This window comes from Acartia tonsa, chromosome 1 (assembly GCF_053477335.1).
Source record: "Acartia tonsa isolate MP-2025a chromosome 1, ASM5347733v1, whole genome shotgun sequence".
NCBI lineage: Eukaryota > Metazoa > Arthropoda > Copepoda > Calanoida > Acartiidae > Acartia > Acartia tonsa.
Window position 1 is genome coordinate 17,864,459 of NC_137260.1, and position 17,834 is coordinate 17,882,292.

Sequence of the window (17,834 nt, forward strand, 5' to 3'; positions counted from 1 at the left end):
GGTCCCCGTCACTTGGGCCAGGTAATTATCTGGTTTATACATGTACACATATACATTTATAGTGCAGAATATATTTAGCCTTAAATATATTATATTTACCCCTGGGAAGTAATCTAAACATATTTATAATATGTATAGATAGATTTTTGCATTATTGCAAAGTGATCAATTATCTTAATTCATATATTCATAATCTACTTATAATCATATTACAAATTATTGCTTGTTGTGTGGATATTCTAAATATATGTTAGTTAGTCCATTCATTTTCTCGTAGTCACATTTTTTATATCCGATGTAAATACTTTAAAAAATCATAAATTACTTTCAAGTTTATAATCTAAATCTACTCCTGTTAGTGTAACTAATTGCCTCTAAGGGAAAGATGTTAGTAAAGTAGCCTAAGCCACCCGCAGACATATGTATATAAAGCTTCCTAGAAAAGTAGGATCCGTTTTGACCACCATTTTTCGAGATATTTAGCTCCAGACAAAAAAAAAAGTACTTACAACTATAGATAGTTTTGTTTATTCTTGTTTTAATGAAATAGTTCACAATATTTTATTAAGAATATATGTAGATTGATTTGACATAGCTGCGCTATCTATTTGTATATTATTGTTTTTGCTTGTTAAGATATATCTAAATATTAATTTCTTTATCTACTATCCATTAATAATTATAAACATACAATGATTTTTATTTGTATATATAAAACTAAATATAATTTTTTGGGGAGCATTTATGATAATTATATATTAATTTTAGGACAAATAAAACAAAAACATTATTTAACACCGTTCTCTTCTCTATAATGATAATATTATTGTTTTTACACATCTACACCCCCTAAGAAAATAGCCTAAAACAGTTAGGGAGTTGAATCCATTTTTATAGAAGCAGAAATATAATCTATGATTATGGTTTGGACCCTCTAAAACTGTAATCTACCCTTCCACTTTCCCCTCTCTTGGTGAAGATATCTTCAACGCCGATACGATTTTTGAAATGTAAGATTCCACTTTCAATAGAGGCGAAACTGAAATCATACATTCATGTTTACATATCAGCATATTCATAAACATTGATTTCCTTATTTATATCGACATAATAGTAATGTATCATTCTACTTTTAATAGAGACAAAACTGGAATGATACATTCAAGATGACATATTTTATATTTAAATCGACATAGTAGAAAAGGTACATATTAGTTAGTTTTTTTTATATTTTTATTAGTTTGAAGTTTTTAGGAAAAAAAGGACCTAAAAAAAAAGGTTGCTAACACTTAACAATCAGGCCCATTTCTGGACCTTAATCATTCAACACTCCCCCCCCCCCCCACATATCATCTTGACTCCTATTAGAGTTAGATGGTAAAAGTAAGATGGCATGTTCCCTGTTAAATAATAAATTTCCAACTTTAAGTGAGACAAAGTAATTTTTCACTTACTTCACCCTTTCATTTAACAACTTTATTTTTTAAGGTTAATTAAAATGTTAAATGGATGTAATTTCCTTATTTTTGAAGCTAGAACAATTTTTTAAAAACATAAATTTTCTTATTCATTGGCTTAACAACTTTGGGGACTTTTACTGAATTTTGATTGGATCGGTTTCTACTCTTTAGGGTATATACCTATTGGTCCTGTTGTGGTTTTAAGCTATTTTCTTGGAGGGTGGGACAACCCCAACCCCCCAAAAAATGAAAATTCCCCCCCCCCCCAAAAAAAAAAATTACCTCATGGGGCAAAGCTCCTGGAGGCTAGGGGCGAACTCGCTAGTACTTAATAACCTAACCATTCAAAATCTAATACAAGTCCAAAAAGTTGTTAAGCCAGCCAATAAGAAAATGTTATCGTAAAACAAGTGTAATAAACAGTCCATTGTCCACCTCTCTCTCTGCTAGTTTCCAAAGTTTTATAATAACGTTTTCATTTTTGTTTGCTTAACATCTTTAGGGACTTTTACTGAATTTTAATTTGTTAGTTTATTTAGTACAGTGTCAAAACGTTTCAACTAATGGCAAATTACAGTAGGGGTATTTTTGGGAATGTACATCCATTTATCGGCTATTGTCTTATCCCTTTAGATCCCTAGTGGCGATAAACTTGAATTAAAGTACCTAGAGGTTTTGGACCAGCTAAGAAGGTAATTTCAGTCCAATGTTCCCTACCTCCCTGGGTACAATAAAAGGTGTCTACAGGGAGGGAAAAATGGACGAAAAATTAAATACATTCTGTCTATAATAACATGAGTAACATGTAATCGTTATCAGAAAGTCCTGAATGTCCATTTAAAACATTTGACGAAGCTTTTTATATTAAGAGTTATAACAAGATAAATTGATAAGATACATACAAAATGTTATTGTTTCTAAGCGATGTTTTCTACAAAAAGTGTTGGTAGAAGTCTGTAAGTCTAAAAAAATCACTCTTATGGTTTGCAGGTTTCTATAACTATGTCTTTTTAATATGTATATGTTTACTGTCAGCAAAATAAGGGAGTTTTTAAATTTTAGTAGTACCCAAAGTTTTATAAACATTTGTTGGATTTATAAATTTGTTTACTTTTATTAAATCTTATTTGGTTGATGAAAACTGGCATTGTCAAAACTAAACAGCCAAGATTAGTTGTTTATTGCATCTGTTTTTCCAGTTTTGTTAGTCCTGAAGGGGCGAAGGCCCAGTCTAACAAAACTGGTGTTCATATTACAACTTTTTACTTTTACAACTATTTGTAGAAAAATGTCTATAATACAATACAATACATGGTTTTCTGTATGGATTAGACGGGTCTGATCCAGCGGATATTAATTGGTTTCGTAGCCATACTGGAAAATCATAAAAAATCATGGACAAAATGACGGACAGGCAGAAAAGTGAATTGTAGAATACCATCGCATTTTATTCTTTCTTAGTTAGTATTTGTATCCAGAGAGGGAGGAGACAATTGACTGCTTATTACAATAGTACACAAAGTTTTACAATAACGTTTTCTTATTCGTTGGCTTTGGAGATTTTTACTGAATTTTGATTGGTTGATTAAATTGTGTTTATAAACAATTGAATCACTAATTTTAATCTACAGAAGGGGTTATTTAGTGCGTCATCATTACGGAGTTGCATTAATTTATCGGCCATTGTCTTATCTCTTTAGATACCTGATATGTTTTATAATTTTATTTGTTAGCTTTGCTTAAAGGAAGCCTGCAAGGAATACCACGCTTTAACTGCTGAAAGACTGCCACAAGTAGACCCAATACCCCAAATTTGAAGCCTTCAGCTTCTATAACAAAAAGTTCTAGGCATTTCAAAATGACATTTAATGTACAATGAAAATTTTGAAAGAATTTGAATGCTAATGTTAGAAATTTTGAAATTAAACTACGTGGCCTAGAAACAAAATTATAAGCTTATTTTTGTCATAAACTTAGATTGCTAGTAACTTATTATATTTTTACAATAAAAATACCCATTTTTATAGTAAAAATCATTAAAAAAAATTAAGTTTAACTTGCGTTGTACCGTGTGTACTGTAGCCAATCAGAAGGCTGAATCAGCTAAGCAACCGATCAAAGCTGAGCTTGCAGAAGTTTCCCCCTTTGTTTCCGCTATAATTTTTGTTTAAAAATGCAATTTAAATTAAATTTTTTTTATAGATTTTGACTATGAAATGTGGTGTTTTTATTGTAAAAATGTAATCAGTCTAGGCGACACAATTTAATATTTTTTTTTCTTTTATGAGCATTGGAAATCTTTCAAAAGTTCCATTGTAAAATGCTTTTTTGAAATGCCTAGAACTTTTTTGTTATTGAAGCTGAAGGCTTTAAATTTGGGGTATTGGGTCTACTTGTGGCAGTCTTTCAGCAGTTTAAGCGTGGTATTTCTTGCAGGCGTCCTTTAAATGAAAGCTTTTCATTACATTAAGTTTTAAGTCTTAAGTATGTGTTATAACATATAACATAGGCCAAAGTTAAACTTTATCTGAGAGTGATAGGACAATGGCAGATTGGTTATTTACCATTATCTCAAAGTTAATTAAATCTATAAGGCCTTTGAATCTAATTTATTAAGCTATTTGAAATATATTTAAATCTATTTTTACAGTTTCAAAGAATCCTGAGATAAGAATTACCTTTACATAAATTCAATCCACCTACTGCAATAAAAGCCATAATAGACAGGCAAAATTTCTGGATTCTATTTTGTACTTCAGTTTGAATTTTCATTGGTTTGAAATAAATGCACATTTAAAATAATCTTTGTCTAAGAAAAGATAAATATACCATGCAGAATTTTATTTTACTTTTTGGGCTAATTATTATCGCTGAGAGAGAAGTAAAAATAAGTATTTTTTGTGTTGATTTTTTGGTATCTATGCATATAGAAGGAAACGGCATTATCCTCTTAGGAATTTTGAAAATTTGGGTACCCCCACCCCCCCCCCAACAGAGTCTGAATTCAATCTAAGGCAAAGTCTTGATGAACTAGACTTTCCTTTAACCTTTCCTCCCTTGCCCTGTCCAGACATACAGAGGCATAGGTAATAGTAGGGGGGGATTGAGTGTAAAGGGGAAGAAAAGGGGGTGGCGGAAAAGGTTTAAATTTTGAGTGCTATGGCCAGAGATGTTCGTTTGACTTAAACCTCAGCTTTATTACCGAATGAACTTCTGTATCTCCTAGAAATTCATGTTTATTAAAGAAAGCTTTAACTTTAAAGTTGTACCATGAAAACCTTTTGAAAAAAAACTATGTTAGAATAGGGGTCTTTAACTACAAGACTTGCTTTTGCTGTGCTGTGGCAATGTCTACATGATTGAGATCTTCAGTGAATCTGTAGAATTGCCTTGTTGAATTTGGTGTTTTCACCTCAAATCTTAAAAATGAAATATCTGCCAAGAAGGAGCAGCTAGGATTTCGTTCTCAATGGATTCTAAATGCCTCTTGGACCTATTATTTGGCCACAACTTGGTCAAAAATGCTCACAAATCAGACCTTTTTCAAAGATACTCAAATAGTTCCTTCACAAGCCCAATCAATCAGTTTTAAGATATCTTTATATTTCAATGAAAATACCAAAAAAAAATTGGGTGTTTCCTTGGGTGTTTCAAGGTTTTTGATTTACAGTGAATTGTTGTAGAACAGAGCAATATTTAAAACTTTTCTTAACCCTCTTCCCTCCCCCAGAGAAACCAGTACAGTACGAAGTATCCAAAAATGATCCATTTGCAATAAGGGGTTAACTCAGTAATTATCAACCTACCTTCATAAAATGACCTTTATCTCTATGTTTCTTTTAAATTACAGAAAAAAATATAGAAGCAAATTTGTTTGTTATTAAATTAATAAAAATTTTGTTAGTTTAATTTTAAGGGTGCTTTTAGGGTCTCAAAGTTGGACAAAAAGTATTTTTTTTTAATTTTTCAGTAGGTGTTAAACATTGACCTACACAAAAATTGGTAAGACCTAGAACTAATCTGTAAAAACCTTTTTAACTAAGAATTGTCCGTAATTTCCAAATCGGTTGATAGCTATAAACTAGAGCTAATATTTTTTTCAAAAATGATCAGAGTTGGTGGCGGGGCATTTTCAGGTAATTTTGAAAAAAAATTTAATTTGATTTTTAAGGTCAATTTTCAGGTTTTCCAAAATTCAATATGGGATTTTTAAGAATTAGGCCAAAAAGTGAGTAGGACAGTGTTTTTTTTATGAAAAAAATAAATTTTATTTTAAAGAAAATTTTTGCAAAAAAATTAAAATTTCACATTTAAAAAAAAAAATGATTTTTGACATAGAAGGAATAGTCCAATCCTTATGAAAATTTTTGTGGATAATTCCTTTAACCTAACATTATTATGATTAATTGTGTTTGATTGGCCGTTTGGCTGTTTTTCATTGATTTTGTTTAGGTTGAAAAAATGTTATTGGTTTAGCCCCCCTGGAGAAGTATTAATCCATAACGACTTTGAGTCCAATTATATCAAACTTCTAAAAGTCCTAGGAAAACCTGATAGTCTTTTCCATAAGCTTTCTAATGGTCTTGGTTTCATTAGAAAATATTAATATTTTCCCTATTTTTTTTCTTCAAAAAATCTGAAAAATTACCAGTTTAGCCTGCCCTCACCCTAATGCAAGAAAATTTAACTCTTTCATTTTGTACAAAAATAATCAAATAAAAATTTTTGATTAATTGTTTATAAGAAATTACTGAAAGTTTTTGTTTATAAGGCGTATATACCAAATCATGCCACTTGTTGTTAAATTACTTTCAAGCTAAATTTTTGCTATTATCCAAATCATGGTAATTTTACAAAAAAATACTCATAATCAATCAATAAAAATTATTGCTTATTTGGCTCATATACCTAATCATGCTATATTATGATAAAATACTTATAAGTAATCAATTTGATTGATTGATTGATTAGCCATAGTTTTGTATGGTTTTGACCTGGAGTAGGCTGAGACACTTTTCCATAGAAATAGGGCTATCAAGCTCCATGTTCAAGCACATTATGACTTGACTTGCTATCTCATGAGATCTACTCATTATTACCCTACCCTTACAGTGTATGGCAGATGTCCCAAATTAAGTCACTGTAATGAATGACGCTCTCCAAAGAGTAGCTTGGGTTAAGGGTAGTACTGATTTTAAGTAAGTGACTATTGGGTATTTAAACTTACTCAATAATCCCCTTCTTACACAACCAGGGGATGATGCGTGATTAATGTTGCGAATGAGAAATTAGAGTCAACATATGGAGAATTGAACTTGAACTCTCACCACTGTAGCTCAGTGTGCTACCACTAAGCATAACACCCCTATTAAGTAATCAATGAAAATTATTTGACTTATACAGCATGACCCTCAAAAAAGTATTTTTAAGCATCTGCAGCCCTTATTTCTCAATGAATTAAAAAAAAATGCATATGTCCTTGTTCTCCATAGTATTCCACATAAGTAGATATAAAAATATTTTTTTTACCTCCATTAACACCGGAGATTTTTAGAGCTAAAGTTTTGAAAAAGTGACTGAGAAAAAGAATTTTTTTTGTTTCTCTTATTTTTTGGATGGTTATATTATGTTTTTCTGGCAACTGAATAATGAGACACAAAGAAAAACAAGTTAACTAATTATTTCTTTTTTATTCCACCAAAAAATATAAACTTTTAATGGCAAAAAATACTACTGAATGAATTGATAATTTGCAAATTTTAGGTTATTTATTAACCCTTATTTGAGAAAAGGATTAATTATGACAGTTGCTCCGCCTACTTTTCTGACATCTCAATAGTTTAATAGGGGGTTAACTAAGCTTTTTAGACAAAAAAATCATTATGTTTTAATTTTATTTTCTTCATAACTTTTTTGTTATTAAAGTTAGGATTGTGAAACAAAAACAATTTTCCTGCTTTATTCATAAAGATTTATTTGGTTTTTTAATCTTAAAAAATTTTGCCTAATAAGTAAGTTTTTCAAAATATCATTAAACTAAAAAGACTCAAAAAATATGTGTAAAAAAATGCTTTTTACTCAAAAACTAAATTTTTTATTTCATTTTTGTATAAAGTTTCTGCTAGTAACAAAAATAAAAGGATTTCTACCTTAATTTTGCTAAAAAAGTCGTTTCATGTTAAAAGTTACTTTTTTCTCAGTCACTTTTTCAAAACTTTAGCTCTAAAAATCTCCGGTGTTAATGGAGGTAAAAAAAATATTTTTATATCTACTTATGTGGAATACTATGGAGAACAAGGACATATGCATTTTTTTTATAATTCATTGAGAAATAAGGGCTGCAGATGCTTAAAAATACTTTTTTGAGGGTCATGCTGTATATATACAAAATCATACTATTTTTTGATAAATTACTTATAAGCAATCAATGAAAATTATTGCTTATTTGGCTTATATACCAAATAATGCCTTTTTATGTTAAATTTCTTATAAGCAATCGATGAAAATTTTTGCTTATTTTGATTATATCAGCAAAATCTTCAATTTTCGTCATAAACTGCTTACAGGAAGGAAGGGATTAATTATTACTCCTTCTTTTTCTTCACTTCAACTGATACAAGCATTTTTTACTATAAATGTCTAAGGATTTATTTACTCCATCCACTTTTAACTCACAGATCAGACCAAATTGTTCAGCAATTGATCAGTAATTTACCACAAAAATGCACAATTAAATAAGCAATTAACCTCTTAGTGCTTACTTACACGGTGAGAGATTACTAGGGAAATGTTAAGATGAAATAAATTGAACAAAAAAATTACAAATATATACAATTGAATTAATTAATAAACAACTTTCTTAAAAAAAAAATTTTAATACTCATTTGATACACTTATTAAAGTATTTTTTAAAAATAAACAAAACATCTTTTATAAAAGGCTCTTTGTATGTTTTGTTTATTTAATTAAGAATATACAACAATGTTTAAATTATATATAAAATCTATGCTTTTTTTCACAATTGACATAATTTTAAAATAGTATGGTACATTTCTATTATGTCAATGTTAAAAAAGTAATGGAAGATTACAGAAACATAGATATTGAAAATGTTAACCATGATTCCAGTTTCGCCTCTATTGAAAGTGGAATCTTACATTTCAAAAATCGATCGGCGTTGAAGATATCTTCACCAAGAGAGGCAAAAGTGGAATCTTACATTTCAAAAATCGTATCGGCGTTGAAGATATCTTCACCAAGAGAGGGGAAAGTGGAAGGGTAGATTACAGTTTTAGAGGGTCCAAACCATAATCATAGATTATAGTTCTGCTTCTATAAAAATGGATTCAACTCCCTAACTGTAAAACCTTGGTATGAATACTAGGACTACCTGAAAGACAGAAATCGTTCTATTTTGTATTGTAGATACATTTTTAATACTCATACATTTTTGTTGATACTTTAAACCATATGTTTACAATCCTAATAAGCCCTAATTATATAGAAGTTTTGATAAATATTTAATATTTAGGATGTCTGTATTTCCTCTCATCAACTCTGAACCCTCTGTTGTACAACCTGATGAGCGCCAAGTATAGAGAAGCATTCAAATCCACTTTCTGTGGATGGAAATCAGATTCAGACCAGGAAAATAAAACTTTTCAGTTAGAATTCTTTCTCAATCCAATTTAAAAAGAAAAAGTCCACTTTATCATTCAAGTAAAAAAATACTTATTATCAATCGCACCAGTAACAAATAAAAATCAGTACTTAATAAAACCTTCTTTAAAGGTTAAACATTTAAACTTAAGTTTGATAACAAATAATTATGACAAATAAAATAAAATAGATAACAACAATTCACTAAGAAAAAAAATATGTATATCTTTAAACTAAGATGGTTGAACAAAAATAAAACCTTAATATTTTTCTACCACTACATATTAATAATACGAAGTTTTTCAAAAAAACAATTGCATTTTTTTATTATTTAAATAATATTTTTTACTATTAAGCTCGAACACTTGTTGAAATAAAGATACATTTTTTTCTTTTGTATTCAGTTTTAAATGTTTTATTGTTAGCAAAAATACGTTACTATATAATTTAGATGTCCGTCGGTCTTTTGAAACTAGATTTCCACTGCTCCTATTAGAGATAGATGGCTATCTACATCTCCTACATCACCTGATATTAGCTTTATTTATTGTCCTGTCCATGCCAATGTTCGGCTGTAATTTTAATTATGTGCTTCGCTAATACGGGATGTTGTTAATCTTGTTTTAATACATTTCAGAAAACACATTGTTTATGACTCATAAAAATACAAGGATAAAAAATCATGAATGCGAAAATCAAATTTTATTATAATCAATTAAGATCCAAGGAATGATTAATCCAATTTTACATTGTACTAATTTGATAGTAGGAAAAACTTTAATTAGGAAAAACTTTAATTATGACCAAATGAAAGTACTTTCCTTAATTATTTTGCAACTGACATTTCTTGACAAGTTTTGCACTAATTTCATTTCAAGTTGATGATTTGTTGGTAACTTAGAAAATGCAATTAAATAATAATATTTTTCGTGAATTGTGCAGCAATAAAAAGCTAATAACTTTGTTTAAAACAAAAGCACTGGAAAGTGTCATGTGTGACGTCATAAAAAAATACTTCTATTATCTATCTCTTTTTAGGGGTTTCCTTTCCCACTTCTCCTCTTATCCCTCTTTTTTAAACATATTTTTATGACGTCACATATGACACTTTCAAGCGCTTCTTAAAACATGTAAAATCCAGATAATCTTGGCATGTTTTAACTGACAGATACTATTTTGAGACACATTAAATGAAACATAGATATAAAAAAAATTGCGCCAAAAAAAAGCCGCGCAAAAAAAAAGAGCACGAAAATTTTGGCGCTAAAAAATATTGGATTGATACAACGATATATATTCAATTGAGACTTAAAATTTAATATTTCATTTAATTTTTAGCCTCTCTAGTACGATGCGTTTTATACACTATTGTATGTCCTTACATGCGAATATTTTAGAATTTAATAAGGATAAAAAAAAAGAAAACCATATAAAACAATTTGTAGCCATTTTTATCTGACAGAAAGTTTTATTTTGGAATGTTTAGAATGCCAGAAAAATTCCAGCTTGGGCCACACAAACATCTGTGGTCACTAATAATGGGGTAAGTAGATGGATAGAGTGCTAGGGAAATCAGTCAGATAACAAGATAGAAAATAAAAGATAGTTAAAAAGACGACATAAAGAAAGAAAGTAATTAATAAGATTTATTAAGAAAAGATAAAAAAGTAGAAAATAGACAGATAAAGGAAAAATAAAGTTGGATGGTGAATCTATTATTATAACTCTATATTATTGTATCTAGTGTCAGAGATATAGTGGGGGTAGCATGCAGAGTTGGATGGTGAATCTATTATTATAACTCTATATTATTGTATCTAGTGTCAGAGATATAGTGGGGGTAGCATGCAGAGTTGGATGGTGAATCTATTATTATAACTCTATATTATTATATCTAGTGTTGGAGATATAGTGGGGGTAGCATGCAAAGTTGTATAGTGGACCAATCTATTATTATCACTCTATATTATTGTATCTAGTGTCGGAGATATAGTGGGGGTAGCATGCAGAGTTGGATGGTGAATCTATTATTATAACTCTATATTATTATATCTAGTGTTGGAGATATAGTGGGGGTAGCATGCAAAGTTGTATAGTGGACCAATCTATTATTATCACTCTATATTATTATATCTAGTGTCGGAGATATAGTGAGGGTAGCATGCAGAGTTGTATAGTGGAACAATCTATTATTATAACTCTATACTATTATATCTAGTGTCAGAGATATAGTGGGGGTAGCATGCAGAGTGGGATAGTGGACCAATCTATTATTATAACTCTATATTATTATATCTAGTGTCGGAGATATAGTGGGGGTAGCATGCAAAGTGGGATAGTTGACCCGCTTGCTGGATCTACAAAGCTTCCTATGTCACACAGGTATATAATTGAGTTTCGGGTGCCTTTTCCCTTTCTATGATTATTTTTGTTCTATATTTCTTTTATATGCTGTTTTATTATTAAAAGTATGTGGAATATTTTTCAAAATAATTATTTTAATATCTCTCAAACGGATGAAATAATTTGGTTCTTCTTATATTGAAGATGCGTATAGTCCCAGGGGAAGTTTTGAAGGAAGGTACCTCCACACTCCCAAGAGAAAAATTATTAATCGTCAAAAACTTTACTTATTGAAACTAAAATTAAAATTTGAGGGTTGACTTTCACCTCCCCCCTCCTCCCATGTGCCCTTAGAGGCTTCTAGGGGCATGGTAACTGGTTTATAATACTTTACACATATTAACAGTTGGATTTAATTTACCATACCATTTTTGTTTTTATTGGTTTTAGATGTTATATACAAGTTTATAAAGACCATAAAATAAGCCTCATGATAGTTATTTATCGTATCGTATTATAAACAGCTTTCCGCAGATATAAAAATGTACTTTTATAAGATTAAAACCTGTTTTGTTAGACCCGAGATGGCGAAGGCCCGAAGGCACGGACTGACAAAACTGTTTTTAATCTTATCATTGTACATTTTTATATTCATAGAAAACTGGATATAATACGACACAATACATGATTATTCAATATGGCTTAGAACCGGTTCTTATCCAGTGTATATTAATCGGTTTCCAAGCCATGCTGATTTTCACACAAAGTTACACCTCGAAATATCAGACTTATATGTCAGAAAAGTGTTATCAACTTTAGAAAAAGAATTTCAATATGAAACTTTTTTTAGATGCGCAGCTACAATAGTGCAAACTAAGTTATGTCTGTACGTCAGTATGTCCGACATGTTAAACCATTGTTTTTTTTTGTAAGTGCTTACAAAATTAACAATACATTTACTCAAAAAAATTATGTATTTTTAGCATCAAGGGGAAAGATTATGACGTCATACGATAGAATAACCAATGTAAGGCCAGTATACACTGTAATTGACCAATGGTAAAATTTATGCTGGCCTCTCATTGGTTATTTTAATTATGACGTCATAATCTGTAGAGGGATTTTAATCATCTTTATCAAGAGTGAACGCTTTTTAATGAGCACTGTCTTTCTTTATGTCTGTTACTCTTGTACAGGTTATAATTGTTCTTGTTTCAGGAAACTTTTGGTGGGAAGATCTATTAGTGACACTGAAGACAGGAATGGAGACAGGTAGATAGATAGATAGATAGATTTTACTGGTAAAATAATAGTTTTCTCGTATTCATTCGAATCCGGTAGATAGGAACCGGTTCTCATCCATACGAAAAAACTATGTCTAGCATCGTATTATATCCAGCTTTCTACGAATATAAAAATGTACAATCATAAGATTAAAACCAGTTTTTTTAGCCGGTGCCTTTGGCACCTCGGGGCTAAAAAACTAGTTTTAATCTTATAACTGTACATTTTATTTCCGCGGAAAGCCGTTTATAGTACGATGCGAGAAATGACTATTCTTATTTTGCCTCCAGGATTTAACGTTTAGTCACAAAAGATAAACTGAATTTTTAACTTTGATTTTAACTTTGAAAAGGATTGTTTTTATCTAGTTAGACCAACAAATTACCTGCAAGCTTCATTTAATCAATTGACAAATAGATTGCCGGACTAACAATTAGATAATTTTTTTCATAAGTACTGCCATAAACAAAGATAGATAGAAAGACTTAACCAAAAGATTTAAATTTACTAACTAATAGGTATTATATAGAGTAAAAAATTGCGAAAGATAAATTGAAAAAAAAATAATATTATATACTTATACAGGTATATAGGAGACAGATACTGGCAGGATGACAACGCATCACAACGCCTGGGACCAGTTACAGAAGAAGGGGAGGATTACTGCTAAACACCTATCCCTAATCTCTGGATAATTTACATTCAAAAACTAATTCAAAGTGAAATAAATCTAATTCTGTTTTGAAGAATTTCTTATAATGAAACATATCATAAACTTAACAGACTCTTGGCAAAGAAACGAAAAGCCATTTTAACCGCGAATGTTTTAAATACAGCATCAATTAGTGATATTAATCAAACAATTAATTATCTTTTTAAAATCTTCAAACTTAATTCGCTTATTGGTCAATTTGCTTCCTTTCTGCTGGGAGCAAGGTGAAACGTAATACAAATCTTGGACTTAATCAACTCTTGTTGAGCCAGTCCTTAGTCGTATTTACGTGTCTGCAGTCAAGTGTTTCTTAAACCATTTGCGGAATCGTTAAAAGCATAATACAAAACTATTTTTGCTTTTTTTTCTCCTTACCAAAAAGAGCATGAAAAAGACACTTAAAGTGATAAAAGTTACCTTTCTCCTCATCTTAAACTGTTTTTAACCTATTTTTAAAACATATATCAAAAATATACTATGACACCAGTAGAATTAAACTGCAGAGCCTAAATTTGAATTAAGTCCCCAATAAACTTTTTTTAGGGGATTTAAAAATTTATTTTACTGTTGCTGTGGTCTTTTTTGATCAGAGCAAAAGGTCTTTTTTTATTTGGGTAAAATTCTTAGCTTTTAGAGTGTTTTGCTTCATATACATAGTATTCTGGTATAGAGTAAAATTAGGCCTTTTGATTTCATCTAAATTAATTCATTAAAAACTTAATTCTTTACAATATATCAATGAATTAACTTTATCGTGCTTGTTTTCCATCACTTATTTTTAACACAAGAAAATTGGCTGTAAAGGGTTAAATAGTGAAAGATGACAACAAACGTTTACGCAATACAACAATTTTTTTGTCACATATACAAATATGATAAAATATAAGATTATTCAAACTTATTTTTTTAAATATTTTTAAAAAGCATGTATCTATTATGTGTATAGTTTTCATTCTTTTCATTTTAATTAAATAAAAATTATTTAACTACATTGGAAATAAGTCACTTTGTGAAAACACTCTTTTTTGGATTGTAAAAAACTGAAATGAAACAAGACTTTTAATTGGTTCAGACTTCAGAATAATATGTTTTATTTTAATGTTAAATTTCTTCTATATAAATTATTGTTTTAGAAAAAAATTATTTGCATCGAACAGAGTAGAGTTTTTATTATTGTATTGATATAATCTGAATCACATCAAATTGTTCTGTAAGAAACAATTTAACCCCAAACTAAAAAATGCTTTTGCTTCCATCAAAATGATCACAGCAACATATAAAATTAATTTTTAAATCCCCCAAAAAAAGTTTATTGGGGACTTAATTCAAATTTGGGCTCTGCAGTCTGATTCTACTGGTGTCATAGTATATTTTTGATATATGATAAAAAAAATAGGTTAAAAACAGTTTAAAAATAATGTAACATAATGTATGAAAAGAAAAAATGATAAATGTTTTATGTTAAACTGTCAAATTATATTGCTGTTTTAAATTATAGATTTTATTAAAGTTAAAAAATATATTTTTTCCTTTGATATTTTGAAAGATTTTCAATAAAATTTTGAAAATTCAATATTGATTCATTTTTGAGACTTAAAAAGAATATTATTTTGAAATTTAAAAATAAGTAGTACATTTTCAATATAAAAAAATGTTTTTGTTTTAGCTAAGCTAAATAGAATATTTATAATAAAAATTAGGAATTATTTTTGTTATAAAAAAAGATTTTTAAAATTTTTTTAATGAAAGGGATAGTTATAAAAGGTGTATTTAAACAGTAATTTCCAGCTTTCCGCGGATGTTAAAATGAAAATTCATAAGACTAAAACCATTTTATTAGCTCCGAGAGACACAAGGACTGGCTTACAAAGCTGGTATTAATCTTATGATCTTTATTATTCGTGGAAAGTTGTCTATGATACGATGCTCTCTTGATTTTTTAATGTGGCTGAGAATCGGCTCTAATCCAGCGAAGCCATACTTTAAATAACTTTATTATTTGATACCAAAGAATAAATAATTGTATATGTTAAATCTATGTTCAATAGTAAATAATTATCTCTATTCAAAATTATATCTTATCTAGCTTAAAAGTACCTTATTTTTATATGTTGATCACTTTAAATTATCAAGTATGGCTATGAACCATAAGTAGCACAGCAATAAAAACAAGGTATAAAATATCTTTAATCAAGTGGCTTGCACCGGGCTAAAATAACAATTTAACCCTCCCCCCCCCCTTTACCCCATCCCATCCGTCTGGATGAACGATCGACCAATAAACGATTTCCATGTTAGCAAGCTAAATTAACGACAATTTTTCCCCTGCTATAATATCCACGTATATTCTACATCCATTTTAATTAAAAACAACAATTTTAGATTATTTCATGAACATTTAAGTAAACAGTTGTACGTACATCTCTTCTCCATTAAAGAGTAGCCGCGCTACTGAAATAGTATATACCAAAAATTTATTTCATTTTGCTCTATTCTAAAATCTCTAAACTCTGCTTAGATATATGTAAAATACTATAATAGTTATTTATCGCATCGTTTTATAGACAGCTTTCTGCAGTTATTAAGATAAAAAAAAAAGATTTAAACCAGTTTGTTAGTTTCGAGACGTTAAAGGCCCGATCTTACAAAATTTGAATTAATTTTGCGATTTTTATTTTAGTATTCGTGGAAAATTGTCTGTAATACGATGCTATATATGATTTTTGAATATAGCTTACAACTGGTTCTAATCCAGCAGATATTAATCGGTTTCGAAGCCATACTGGGAAAAAAATAACATAAATGTAAACTGTAAAATTGTAAATCTCATGTGTATGTATTAAAAAAAATATAAAAAAAAAGATAATAAATTTTATGTTTTGATGTAGATATTTTTTTTTGTTTGAAAGAAAATTATCTACAATTTTTTTTATAAAACATTTGTGACGACCTATCAATGGGTTTAATGTTTTAATGTTTATTTAAACACCTAATAACCTGGATAACCTACAAGGACCATTTAAGGTCAGGACCCACAATTTAGTAAACCAAATCTTGCTATTGAATTGTATGAGTATGAGGTCAAACATCCAATGGACAACCGACATTTGATTGCATGGCCTTTGTCTGTTTGCTTTAGGCCAAGCAATACCCCTTCCCTGACTAAAAATGTCGCTCATTTACATGGCATACAATAGATACAATTTTTAACATCATCTCTTACGACGCAGTTTTGGGTCGAGATTTTTCTCAATCTTTTGCTCTTCTGTGTCTTCTTGTTGCTTGTTTTTTAAATTTTAAACTAACTGATACATTGATTTAATTGATTGTTTTCTATTGGATAATATGTAACATTACCCAACTATAGCTGTGCGTGCAGTTTTGTTTTAATTAGAGAATAATTATATATGCAGAAATGTTTTAAAGTTTATCTCAACTCTCATCTTAATTAGTTTTCTATTATTAGAATTCAAGGATCCTAGGGAGAATATTAAATTCTTATATAATCTGTTAAAAATCTATCTTATCTATTTTGGGAGGGGGGAAATCCCCCCCTCCCCCCAAAAAATCGCACCTGGAAAATATCATTTGTTTAATAAAAGTTTTCCATATAATCTTACATAATTGAATTGTAACCTATAACTTATGATACTATGGTTCTTAGGAAATGTTTTATATTTGATGTGTTTTTTCGATACAAAGAAATATAAAATTATTCGGCAGAAATGATGTAAGGTTTTCTGGAAATGCATGTTTTTTTTCCAAGGGATCGATAGCCGCTCATTACCTGATCGTAAAGACGCCCAATCATATATTTTTTTCAAATAATTTTGATTAATGAATTTTAACTCCAGCAACATTATTTTCTTCTGAAGATATTATGTACTGGTACTCAGGGAAGAAGAGAACATTCGTTGGCTCAAAAACTTTTGGTACTTTTAATGAATTTTGATTGATTGGTTCGAAGTTAGTAGTGGTCATTGGTCAATCTTTGTAACAAATAATTTCATTGCTTGTCATCATTGGGGAAAAATATCGATTTGTTGTTCATTGTAGCTTATCCCTTTAGTTCACTAACTAGTATTTTACATATATCACTAGTAGCTACGCTCCTAAAGTCCTCAAGGGGCACTTGAGGAGGTGGGAGTTAAATCCCAACACCAAGTTTTTAAAATTTACATTTTTGGGGGGATAAGGGGCTATTTTTTTTGGGGAGGGTGATGGTACCCTCTCCCAAAATAGTTATAAACCTTCCTGGGACTTATGAGAAGCTATCCTGTCAAGGAGAACCTGATCAGTTCAGCGGTTAGCGAGATCCTTTGGTACAGACAAACAAACATCATGTTTCTTTATTATAAGGATATGTTGGATGCGGT

At 29.6% G+C, this 17,834-nt stretch overlaps 1 protein-coding gene across 2 annotated transcripts in view; it reads left to right on the forward strand.

Annotated features, from left to right (window-relative positions):
- Positions 1–14,447, forward strand: part of LOC145314063 (neuropeptides capa receptor-like) — a 58,290-nt gene extending 43,843 nt beyond the window's left edge. The window contains exons 13-17 of one of the 2 annotated variants that reach the window (XM_080153811.1): positions 8,992–9,105; positions 10,604–10,662; positions 11,419–11,501; positions 12,681–12,734; positions 13,332–14,447. In XM_080153811.1, the coding sequence (XP_080009937.1) occupies positions 8,992–9,105; positions 10,604–10,662; positions 11,419–11,501; positions 12,681–12,734; positions 13,332–13,416 (395 nt within the window). In that variant the 3' untranslated portion in view covers positions 13,417–14,447. The remainder of the gene's footprint in view (positions 1–8,991; positions 9,106–10,603; positions 10,663–11,418; positions 11,502–12,680; positions 12,735–13,331) is intronic. The other variant, XM_080153819.1, reaches the window with a different exon arrangement.
- The last annotated feature ends 3,387 nt before the right edge of the window (positions 14,448–17,834 follow it).